The sequence below is a fragment of the Protopterus annectens genome, chromosome 3.part1 (assembly GCF_019279795.1).
Source record: "Protopterus annectens isolate FY-2018-M chromosome 3.part1, PAN1.0, whole genome shotgun sequence".
Classification (NCBI taxonomy): Eukaryota; Metazoa; Chordata; order Ceratodontiformes; family Protopteridae; genus Protopterus; species Protopterus annectens.
Window position 1 is genome coordinate 610730441 of NC_056732.1, and position 12888 is coordinate 610743328.

The 12888-nt window shown below is 36.3% G+C and overlaps 1 protein-coding gene across 4 annotated transcripts in view; it reads right to left on the reverse strand.

Moving 5' to 3' along the window:
- The window catches only part of SALL3 (spalt like transcription factor 3), a 116568-nt gene extending 105322 nt beyond the window's left edge, over positions 1-11246 (reverse strand). For 2 of the 4 annotated variants that reach the window (XM_044066992.1, XM_044066994.1), the window contains exon 1: positions 10079-11240. In XM_044066992.1, coding sequence (XP_043922927.1) covers positions 10079-10202 — 124 coding nt within the window. In that variant the 5' untranslated portion in view covers positions 10203-11240. Of the gene's footprint in view, positions 1-9473; positions 9554-10078 lie in introns of those variants that run through there. The other 2 variants (XM_044066991.1, XM_044066993.1) reach the window with 2 other exon arrangements.
- Positions 11247-12888: the final 1642 nt, after the last annotated feature.

Genomic DNA, 12888 nt, shown 5'->3' on the forward strand with positions numbered 1-12888 from the left:
ATGGGGACCTGCTTTGGTTGTTCCTCTTATTTTTCTTCTATGTTGAGAAGAGAGGGAATCATTAAGGTGTGATGAAGAAAAAAAATCAGGAATTCTAGCACACTCTAAATATTTCATCAGAGAAGCAAAAAGAGAGAACTAGCTGGGCCTAGCACTCATTACTCCATCGTCATGGTCTGTGTTACACGCGCCAGAAAAACTTTAATCTTGCTAATAACATCTGTTTTAACCATACATACAAATTGTGAGTATGTAGAGCCTAGTAATTTAAGAGCAGTGACAGCATATTTTAAGCTAATGTTTGAAAAAGCACCTATAAATCAGTAATGTTATCATATCCTTCAACTAAACAATATATCCTAAAATATTCCCCTAATTTGCTTGCTGCTGCTGTAGGTTTTCAGTTGTCCATTTACCTATTTGGCTTTTGAATAAGATAAACTAGACATCATAGCAGTGAATCTCAGAACAAATTAGAACTGAACATCCCATTACTTTTACAGTCCAGTCCTTCTAAAGCAGAAAATACAACAGATTCCTGTTTGGATATATATATATATATATATATATATATATATATATATATATAATATGCATAGATTTACCCCCAGATCGGGCATTCTACGCTCAGCAGCTGGATTTATGTACACTGTACTAGTTGATCGTAAATGCTGTTTGATGCTTGTTTTCTTGCCAGTTTGTTTAGCTGCTTAAACTTCATTATTAGATGATGTAAGTTCACTGTCCTAGCACAGAATAGGGGATTAGTTTGTTAGTGCTCTCCTGCATCTGTTTGCAAAGTAGTATTTACAAGTTATTTTCCAGGTTCTCTTGTACAATTATATGTAAGCTGTATAGAATAGGTATATAAAAATATAAAAAAAGTCTCCTACTGAGAAACAACAGAATTATAACTGTATGGTTCCTTACCTCCATATTATTTTTTTGCATAAAATGCTGCTTTTTTATACTTGTTACTTATCTTGGTATGTTTAGCACTAACAAAATATATAACCAATATTCCTGATACAGCATGACAATGTCATTCTCTTATAAAAATGTATTAGTCAAACTGTAGGTTTGTCTGGATAAAAAAAATGCAAATGCTAATTTGTACTGCTAATGCAAAAAAAAAAATCTGTGAGCACATGTACATGCTACCAGTTACACTGTGAATAAATTTAAAAAGTTTACTTTTTATATTCGACAGCTGTTGGATCAGAGACAGTGGCGCACTGAGTTCAGCTGTGTCCTCACATGAAGAGGCTGTCTGATTCACTTCTTGGCCGGGGTGCCTTCTTGAGTCAGCATATCCTGCTTGTGCTCATGTGGGTTTTTACCAGGTACTCTGGTTTCCTCCCACATTCCAAAGACATGCGGGTAGTTTGATTATTGACTGTAAAGTGTCCCTTGGTATATATGTGGTGTGTAGGATACAGAAGAAAGGCCTGTCAATCTATTTTTGATCCCTATTTGCCAATTAAACTCTTTTGATGTTGATGGCTGTTCATGGAGGTCAGTAAATGAGTCATATACAAGTCAACAACATTGGCTGGATGGATTCAACCAGGGAGACAAAGAGAATAACAAAGCACCGTGCAATATGTAACTATTTGCATTTTATGGCATGTTTCTATAAAATGAATTTCTGGGTGGGGCTTGAATTGTATGTTTCAGCTACACAGGGTGGAGTGCAGCAACTTAAAATGTATGATTTAGTAACATGTTGAATACTGCACCCTTCTGAAATGGGATCTGAACTCTGGACCATTCAGTTTTCAGGAGAGCATTCTAACTGTTTATACCAGACTAATATCTACATTCATAATCTCTTTGTTTCTGCAGCATATGCGGTAACTTCTTGCACTGAAATATAGAGCTGGAATGTTTAAATGTAACTTATTACTGTTTAAAATCCTACATCTAAAGTGCATATGTCTTAATATGCAAAAACAAACATACAGACTTCAACATAAATACACCTTACAGGGCACTTGTCAATAACTATGCAGTATTCTATATACATTTTAAAGCTTTAAAAATAAGAGATCGTATCCCTCAAATAAATTATTTTTAATGACTTAAGATCATTTTGAATCCAGTAAAAGAAGATGAATCTTCAGAGCCTGATCCCAAGCTGTGAGACAGGGAGACAAATAGGAAGCCCTACTGGGTTTAACAATCTAGAAGAAATTCCTCACTGAATAAGAAATTGTTCCATACCTTTTTTGAGCACACAAAAGCTGTCATTAAGAATCTGACCAGCTGGGGGCACTCTTGCTTTGTTGAACCTAGCACAGACCTTGTACATTTATGCTGATCTGTTCATCAACTAGACTCTGAGAATTCAAGCAACAACCACCTGTGGCAAAGTCACCAACTGTTTCCCTTTTATATCACACACAGTTTCAGCTTAATATCGGATAGCGTTAACTGGTGTAGATGGTTGTGTCTTTGCACTGAAATGTAGATCTACATTAACTGATGCATGCAAGCATTGATTAAACTCTAATAGTGTGACAAACAGAATGAAATAATGAAACTTGGTATGTACTCTGGATTAGTATACATCACCCTATTGTTAGCCTTAATTGGGTGTCATATTTATGCAAAGGACTGCTGCTCAAAGGGAATGCGCATGCTAATTGCACAGAACCTTCAAAGTATGTTGAAAGGCAGATTCTTAACAAGTGCTTTGAGATGCCATAGTGGGTGGTCCCAGCATCTCCACAACTGTTAAAAAAATGAAGCTTTACAATTAGCCTACCGTAGCAGTCACTGTGTGCTACTGCCAGGTCACTTATAAGCTTTTTGTTCCTTCCTTAACTAGCAACACGCATGTAACAACACAGGTTTATCACTGTAATACGCAAAGATTACTGAACTGGGCAATACATTGTAAAATAAAAGACATTAGAATATGAGATCTGCAAGTGGATTTATTTTTATGCCTGAATAATAATTATTTAAAGTAAACATTCCTGAAAGAACAAAATGTAGTAGATGTATAAATATGTAATTATGTGTTACTAAATTATTTATGCTATATTAAAATAATATAAAGTTACTATTTTGTGCATGCTTTCCACCTTCCTCACCTTTAAAAGAAATGCTACTAGTCTAAAAGCTGGATCACTGAGGTAACACATCTGCTTTTAGCTCATTCTGTTTTAAATTCCATAGAATGTTTTGCTTCTTTCATAAATAACATATTCCCTGAAAATGCTTAATACAATATTTATTACAATTTTTAACTCGTTTCTATTTTTTTTTCATCTGACAAAACTGTGTGAAAATCCAACTTAACATATGGAGATTTGAACCTCTGTTCAAGCTGCATCTAGTAAAAAATAGAAAAAAATCACAATTGTGTAAGGGATAGTAGCATCATGCCAGACATTAGAAATGGCAAGGTGTAACTATTTTCCTTCAAATGGATTTTTGTAGAGCAACATACACATGCAGTATGAAAAATGGCAGGTAGTAAGGTCATTGGAGTTGCCACTTAACACTCAGATTCAGCGTTAATGCTTAATAGAACAGTGGTAAGCCGTGCTGTCAAGGTCAACTGCACAGATGTACTAATTGTATTATGAGCTTGACATCTTGTGGCCACCCCTGGCAGGGCAAGTCAGGCAAAGGTTAAATCAGCAAGCTCTCTCAAAGCACTTGTAACTACCTACCCTGAGGGAGAGCCCACTAAAAACTTGACGGTGTTCCATGTGTTTCTGCATTTTCTCATGTAAAAAAATGGATATACTACACACTAACTACTATGAAATACTACAGAAAGCACAAAAACGTAGATACAAAAAGCTTCCCTTCAGGATTTAAAGAAAAAATATGCCCTAATTAAACATGCCATTAACTTGAACCGTGATTGTAAAATATTTTGTAAAATGAAGCATTTATTTTACAACTAAAATATGAGCCAACTACAATCGCAGCTAAAATTACAATATATAACAATGCAGATTAACTGTGTAAGCAAATTCTTGGCAGAATTGTTCACTTGTTTATTTTCTTCCTTATGGGAAATCTGGTTATGTCTACCCAAAATAAAATGGATTACATGCAGTAATAAATTATACTGTCTCTGCACACTAACACTAGATACCGCCCAGAAATAAGGATTTCATTTAATTTGAGCTTGTCTGGTGCATGAAAATAGACTTAAAGAAAATTATGTTACACTAAATATGCCACATTTTTTGCAGAAGAAAATCACTGTAAATTCCCAACTAATCAACAAATAACTCTGTATTTATTATTTTCAATTAAGAATTATTCAGCGTAAGTCATTTAAATGCATGTGGACTTAATGCTGAAGCTTTAGTGACAACTTCAGAAATGTCCTTTATTATAAATGTCACATTTCAGCTTTTCTGACCTATACAACACATTGAGATCGTAAAGGTCCAGCATGAGCAAATGTTATTTTTCCTTTGTATTACACATATTTGGAAATATATATATATATATATATATATATATATATATATATATATATATATATATATATATATATATAAATTAATGTTAACCAAAGCCTACTTCTTTACAAAATATTTCAAAAATATTGACATATACAATACAAAGCTACTTATCAGTTATACACCAAAACTGCTTTACTTTTAGAAAATTCAAGGAGCTAAATATCATCTGTCTTATGCTATTCAAAGTAAAACAAAACAGATATTGTAAGCCTGCTTAACAGATAGGCCTTACAGCGATGAAAGTCACTTACACTGAGAGCAGATATTTTGGAACTGGGGCCCAAAAGTCATATAAAATTATGCAACCGCCTAAAGTTAATAAAAATCAAACAGAATAGGTTTCAGTAGTCACAGTCATTTTGTTTCACGGCATTCTTTGATTTGCATATACATGATTGCATGTAAACCTGCAGCCACTATTACAAACAGACTAATATCTTAACACAGTAATGATAAAAATAAACGTGTATATGCTAAAAAGAAAGGTACTTTATAATTGTCACAAGGGGATAAAAATCACTGTCATCTGCCCTTACATGACTGGCTCAATTTGACTCATACTATTTAATGCACTACAGATTAAGAAATATTTGGCTCAGACAAGTCAAGGTCAAAATGAAAATTAGAATGAATATGCAGAGCTAGAAGTAGGAAAACAGAACCTGATCCATATACACTAAGCCTTCTTTCTCAGCGTAAAGGTGATAGCCAAACTACACTCTCCCCCACAGTCTCTTTCTCAAGGAAATTCACAAGAATAAATGCACAGAGATATATTCTTTATGGTGCAAAAAATCAACAACATGGAAAATAGAACAACACATCTTGTCTTGCTGAAGGTACTACCTGCCACATCTCTCTTCCTGCAGAAAATGACAATCACCCAAAAGAAGTTAGAATGACCCTTAACAAATGAGGTGTGACTATGCCAGCTACATGACAGGGTAACGTCCTTCAAAATGTTAGACTTGTTTATTTACCAGCCACTTACCACCACCCTTTGTGCATCAAAGAATGCAGTCTATTTAATGTTTACCAACTGTATGGGATACAAACACTGCAGTCTATCAGTAGGGTTAGGGCAATTGTTAGTCACCTATGTTCAAGTTTCCTTGCAGTAGAGAACATGGAATCTGGAAGACTATTGAGTTAGGCTATTTTGCTAAAAGAACTTTTTTGTGGTGAATAATTTATGCTGAATTAAAAATGCAAGAGCTTGCACAGAATGCATTTAGATAATGTATGTGCAAGCATATATGCACACTGATTAATCACTGCTTGCTACCACGGCAACAATAAAAACATTAACATTCAAAGTCTTCTACAAGGTTACATTATAACTAAAAGCTAATTTAGCAAAAGTAAGTACATCGTCATACACTTCAAATAACTGCATTTATATGGACTTAACTACTGTTTACAAGATAGCAAGTTCTTCTTCCCCTCCATATGAAAAAAGAGCTATTCTACCTCCACACTACAGAAAAAAAAACTTTGCTGCCAAAAAATAATAATAACTCAGTTCTATTTATGAACTATTTATATCTGAAATCTGGGTGAGCATTTATTTACACCAGTATATAACTTTAATAATTATCAAATTGCTACAAGTTCTCAGTATAATATGTTAAATCAGTCATTTGATCCGTCTATTTATCTTTCTAAGCATGTTTTATAATTGGTATACTCTTAAGCTATTTAAATGTAAATCCAGGCTTGTGTCATATTTGTTTAAAAAACAAGAACAAAACATACAGTATCCACTGCATTTACTTTATACATTTGCATGTCCCCTGCTAAATATGAACTACACTTTATACTGTTTACTCCAGCACTATTCACGCAGACACACACACACACACACACACACACACACACACACACACACACACACACACACACACACACACACAAACATGTAGACACACATACAATTTTTTTCTCTAATATACAGATATACCAATTACATAGAGATATATGGTTCTACAAAGGAAACAGCGCTGCCTTTTATCAACAGTGATTTGACTGGGGTAATATGCACAATTAAAAAAAAAAACAGTAAAATAATAAAGAAATAAAACTGTTAGTTTTCATATGCAATAACAACACAACCTATGATGCCAACTCCAGAGAGCAATCGATCCCTGTGCGGACATTCAAATGGAAGCCACTGAAGATCTAACAAAGCCATGACATACACCATAACCTAACACAGGGTGAGAAAATTCTAGTGTAAGTACATTCCACTGCATTAACATTAAATGACAATCCTCCTATTTCAGCAGAGGAATGAGCCCCCACAGTCAGTCAATTGGTATTCTTTATATCACTCAGGCATATCATTAAAAACTGTTTCGGACCTGATAACCACCATGAGATACTTATATTTTCAGTTAGGCCTTACACTGCAGAAGCTGCTTTAATTGAGAGAGAATGTTGAAATAATGGGCTACTTTCCTTGTTTCGGTCTTTAGTTAGAACAGTGATGGGCTGTAACAAGTGTACTTTGACGTTTTCTCTCTGTTAGTTAATAGAAGTAATAATACATCCAGCTTTTTTTTTTTTTTTCGTAAATGGAGCACACACACAAATATGTATGTGTGTGCATATATATATATATATATATATATATAAATGCACACACACTGTTTGTATAACAGGCTAGGAAAGATAAAGTACACACAGAGGCTCACTTCAGTAATTTTGCAGGGCATGTTTATGCTTAAAATGACTGCAAAGCTAAAGAGAGTTTGTAAACATGACTTTTATAAACAGTCTCTTGACTGGAAACCCTCTTTGATTATGACCTTTCAAACAATCAAACAATTTTCTTTTTCTTCCAGTAATTTCTTCAGATATTACTGGAATAAGGAACACCCTGCTCAGCTTAAACTGCATAGTATATATATATATATATATATATATATATATATATACACACACATATATATATATATATATATATATACATATATATATATATATATATATATATATATATATATATATACATATATATATATATGCACATATATACATACATCTTATGGGGACAATATATATGATACATATATTATTTCACAGTTGTATTAACTAAGACAGAATAATTGAAAGCACACCACTTCACTTCTAGATTACTTATCTGCCCTCTCTTCAAGACATTAGTGTGGGTCTACATGTTGCTACCCTGTGTGGCCTGCAACATCAGGAGTGAAAAGGTAAGTCAATCTCTGGACCTGTTACTTTTTTTTTTAATTATAGCGTCATTTTACTCTGTTATAAATGGGTAGCCAAAAGACAGGATGCATCACATTTAAATGCGGCCTAGCAGCTTAAAAGTGCTACATTCTAGCAGTTTTGGGAGCTCTGAGAGAGCTGATTTCGGCTATTCAGAGATCACAATAATAACGTTTAAAAATTCCTCATTGGGATGCAGTGTAGTGCCTTTGATGGGAAGGCTGTCTTTTCTTATTTGGCAGGAATAAATCCATTCATTTCATCATGTAGTCATTGAAGGCAATACAAAACAAACCAAGTGTGAGAAATTCAACGTGATGAGGTAAACAAAAAAAGATTTCCATAACAAAAAGATTCTTTACACTTAATCTAACCCCACCATATGCAGGCGTTTCTTTCCCTGAATTGGTCCTGATAAAAACTTGGGTAACCCCGCTAAAACAGCAGCATGGTCTGTTAAATGCTGGGTTTATAACAGTTACAAGTACTGAACTCGAGTGAAAATAAGCCCTTGTGCTTTAGAATATATTCTTACAAAAAGTTTCGCATTCTGTGTTATTTATTTAAGCGCGTATGCATTTTATTTCACTTTTACAATTAAATCAATCAAACACGTCGTCGTTGTTAGCTAATGAAAGATATTTATTTATTTAAGCTGTTGTTTTATTTCCGAGTAAATTCGGTGCATTTTAAACTTACCAGTTAACTCAGAACTATTAAAATAACTAGTACAAGTTGAGCTTTGCTATAGGTTATTAGGAGAAACCTGTGCAAGAAATCGGTTCCCATTAACGTAGTTAGTGTCGGAAAGAAAGTGTAAGCTAAATCATTTACGTGTTTTATATATATATATATATATATATATATATATATATATATATATATATATATATATATAAACTTTACTTACCGAAATAGAAAACAAAGAGTGGTCTCCCTAGCATCTGTTTGAAAGCAATAGACACGCACCTCTGCCATGCAACATGCTTGTGAGCGTATTCACACCCTACTGTAGTAATGCATTTTATTTTGTTTTATTTACGTGTGTACATGTTTACACTAAGGATAGTAATACATTATATTTTTGTTTAGTTAAGAGCTTGTATGAATAATCGAAACCGCTTCTCCATAACTTGGAGTGCCAGGAAAAAGAGTCGCAACATTGTAAGTTGGTGAAATAAATCAGTTAAACAATAAAACCAAGCTGGAGTTGCAGAAAATGATGTTAAGAATACACACACACACACACACACATATATATGTGTGTGTGTGTGCATATATATATATATATATATATATATATATATATATATATATATATATATATATATATATGCCCCATTTTAATATCTTACAAACAAGAGCAGACAAGCACGTAGACTCCTTGATGCTCCTCTGTCGCTCCCACAGGCTCTCTGAGCTGACTGACCCCCCACACACGCACAGCAGGCAACAAGCTGGAACCTCCAACTAAACTCAGTTACATTTTGCACTAAATTATTTATTTTTTAATGCAACTGTTGTGTTGCAAGCAAAAACACACACACAGAACCAAACCAGCTATAGTCCTACGTGGGAACCCCCTATAAAAAGTGAAGGATTCAGAAGAAGGCATACTGTGCACCTTCCTAGCACAGGCATGCACATACACAACCGCACACCCTTCTTCCAATTTGTCTAGGAACAGTGACAGACAAGCCCTTCCTGTCGGGTTGGCTGCTGCAGTTCACGAGGTCTTACCCTGAAGAAACACAAAATTTGATTTCTTATATTTCCGTAGTAAGTCCAAGCAGGGATTGTTAAAGGGCAAACCAGATCTCTTCCCGAAAATGCCAGGTCACCCCCTGTCTCTCTCTCTTCCCAGTGTCTCTTGTCATCCAAATTTGCGACCCACAACACTTAAGTGAGAGAAAAAAGAGAGAGGAGGAGGAGGGAGATGGACGTGTCTGAAAAGCCTCTATTGCTGATCACTTCGAACTTGGCTGAAACAGAAAGTAAAGCAGCATTTCTCCTACCCTTCGGGTGAACAATAGATTACAACCTGGAATTAAAGCAACAACAAAACAAGCGAATCAGCTTTGGAGTAGATTGCCCCCTTCACCCACCCACCCCCACACTCACACTAAAATGGTTAAAAATAGATTACTGATCTTCTGTCCGAAGTCCAGCTTTGAAAGCTTTACCATATGCTGGGAGAGTTACAGCTGATTTGTTTCCACTTCACCATAGTTTACAAAGATCACTGCATGAGAAAAGTTAAGCGGTTCCAATAAAATTGCAACATTTCGATTTCTGTCCTTAAAAAATAAATCATTTTCCGATCGCAAACCATGAATGGGACTTACCATTTTGGGAAACTACTACCTCTGAGAGCTCTTCGCCAGATTTCAGATGCTGGGGTTTGGCTTGCTTGCGGCGCGACATGCTGCTGGTAACTGCGGGTTGTTTCTGCTTTTTTTGCAGATACATCAGCAGCAAATAAAAAAAAAATTGTTCACAAATAGTCGAGTTGCAAAATTACGGAAATTAGCTGGTGTCGGTGTGGCGCGGATTGCGCATGTCGGTATATAATTATGATTGTGAATAATGCATTGCGATTAATGGTGGGGGGGTGAGAGGGGATTGGCTCGGCTCCAGCGGACACAGACTGGATATGGAAATGAGGGATGGACTCGGCAATTAGCTGCTTCACTAACTATCTGTCTGCCCAGCACCAGCACCAACTCCTCCTCGTTCGTCGCCACCAGCACCGCAATAGCAGCAGCTCAGCAGCTCAGCCCCGCAGCCACCTCTAGCCTCAGTCCCAGCGGCGGCCGCCAGCTCCCTGTCTCTGTCCCTCCTGGGGAGCTGCACTAATGACGCCAGGTCAGCCTCTCCACTGGCACCAGCAGCCTCTCGACTAGCTTTACTGGCCTCCTGTAGCTCGCTCCTTCTCAGGTACTAACTCCAGGCTGTCTTAAAAGTCTTTCAGTTTTACTCAGTGCTACTTCACAAGCAGTTTCTCATTTTCTCTAGCTCTGTGTCCGCATCATTATCATCATTTCAAACTTTTCTGCGCTCACAGTTTTTTTTCCATTTCCCAGTTATTTCATCATCATGTTCTCTTATTGCACCCTTCTCATTACATTCTCTTGTGTTTCTTTTCATCCCTTCCTATTACTTAGCCTTTTTTCCTGACTTGCTTTGCGCTACTTTCTTTTGTTTTTGCAGCTTCTTGACACCGTAGCCTTGTCCTGCTCTTCCTTCTGTTGTCCTCGCCCAGGTCAGGGGTTTGACTGTTGGTTGGTAGGACTTCTTGTACTTTGTTGGAAGGTTAGAAGGGCCAAAGTAGGAGCACGCATTTGTTCATGGTCTGCTTGGCTACTGCTTGTTGCTGCCTAGTGTCTTCGGAGCACCTAGTTGTGAAGCACGACAGGGCCCAGCTGTCTCTGCTGCACACAAGTAAAGCTGCTGCGGGGAGGGAGTGCACCAGGGCGACGACGTTCGGCTACAAGTTGCTTTTAGTCTGTGCTGCTGCTGGGTGGGGGAGGGGCATTGAGAGAGAGAGAGAGAGACAACAGTGAGCTACCGCTAGGATGTAGCACACAGTCACAGATCATCAGCTTCAGCACGTCCTCTTTACATCATCACAACACAGTCCCCAGTCACTCCAGCCACAGCTGCCCAGCCGTTTTCTTTTCTACAATTACATCTTTTTTATTTTGCCATCTACCGCCATCCTTGTCACTACTATAGTATCAGTTCCTCGTTATAATAAGGTAGCAAGTGCAGCCTTGCAAGATGTTTTACAAACAGAATGTTTACTTTTTTGCTGTTGATTAAAATAACCTTGTCCTCGTAGAGATAAAGGTAACCAACACAGTTATTAAACCCAGCAACATCACTCTGTTTATTTAATATTTTGAAATGATGTTTTAGCGTTTCTATTTTGGTGGCAGTGAGTAATTTATGTAATGTGCTTGTTATGCAGCTATTTAAGTATTAAACAAAATTATTGTTTTACCTCTATACTTGAACGTTTTTGCATTCCACCATTTTAAGCTGGGGAGGGAATCGCGGTGGAAGTATTACTGTATTTATGTATTACACCTACAAAGCTGTGACTCTAAGACAACTGGGACCCTTAAAATAAGTACAGCATAAGTGAGTACATTTCTGGCAGATGTCACCATGTCTGTGATCTTTACTAAACATAAGTCTCCTGACTTTTGTGGATAAAGGTGTTAATTTTAATTTGTTAAAAATGACAACTTGTACGGTGTATTTTTTCAGTGATCAGTGCTGTTATCGACAGTGTAAAAATAAGTGGCATACGGTACGTCAAATTATATAATGCCTTTATTTTTAAAGTTTATAGTTATTGGACTTGCGTTGTCTGGAAATTTAAAAAAAGTACATGTTGCTATTTTAACAAGTTCCTGCAGCAGTTTGCCAAGGATGTCCTTATTAAGGTAAACACAGTTTTAAAAGTGTACATTTTAATAACCTAATAATTTTTGTTCAAAGTTTACTTACCCTTTTTATAATGTGCGCAATGACACCTTTTGCTCGAGAAAAAAAGTACTTAAATGCGCACAGCCGCTTAACGAAAAAGTCACTGGAGGTTCACAGTAGTTTCTTTCTTTAAAGGGAATCCTATTTCAAAATTAGGAAGAAGGCATATGCCTTATATGTGGTAACCCCTTAATTGTATATTTAAGTTAACAAACGAAGACAATGGATTATCTTTAATAGCTAGCCTGTGACACAGACAGTCCCTTAAAACTTAAGAGTTAACTATTTTTCAACTAGCAGGTGTTGTTTGAAGCCGACAGTAGCGCAGACAATTCTTAAGCTTTTATTTCCTTGTTCCCTTGTAAAATGCTATTGTATGCACTGGCATCCTCTAGGATAATTAACTTAAACAGCTTTCTTAACTCAAAGCAATCTCAGAGCAATAGTATACATTTCACTCTGTAACTCATGTTCATGGCAAATGGGGAGAAAGTAAATGACCTGATTTTGTGCGCGCGCGCGCGTGTTGGGACACTAGCAGACGGTCACAATTGTTTTACATATTTGCATAAATACGTATTTGTGTATCTGTTTTGTGTGTGTGTGTGTGTGCACTCGCGTGCACATATGTGTGTATGTGTGCGTGTGATGTGTATGCATG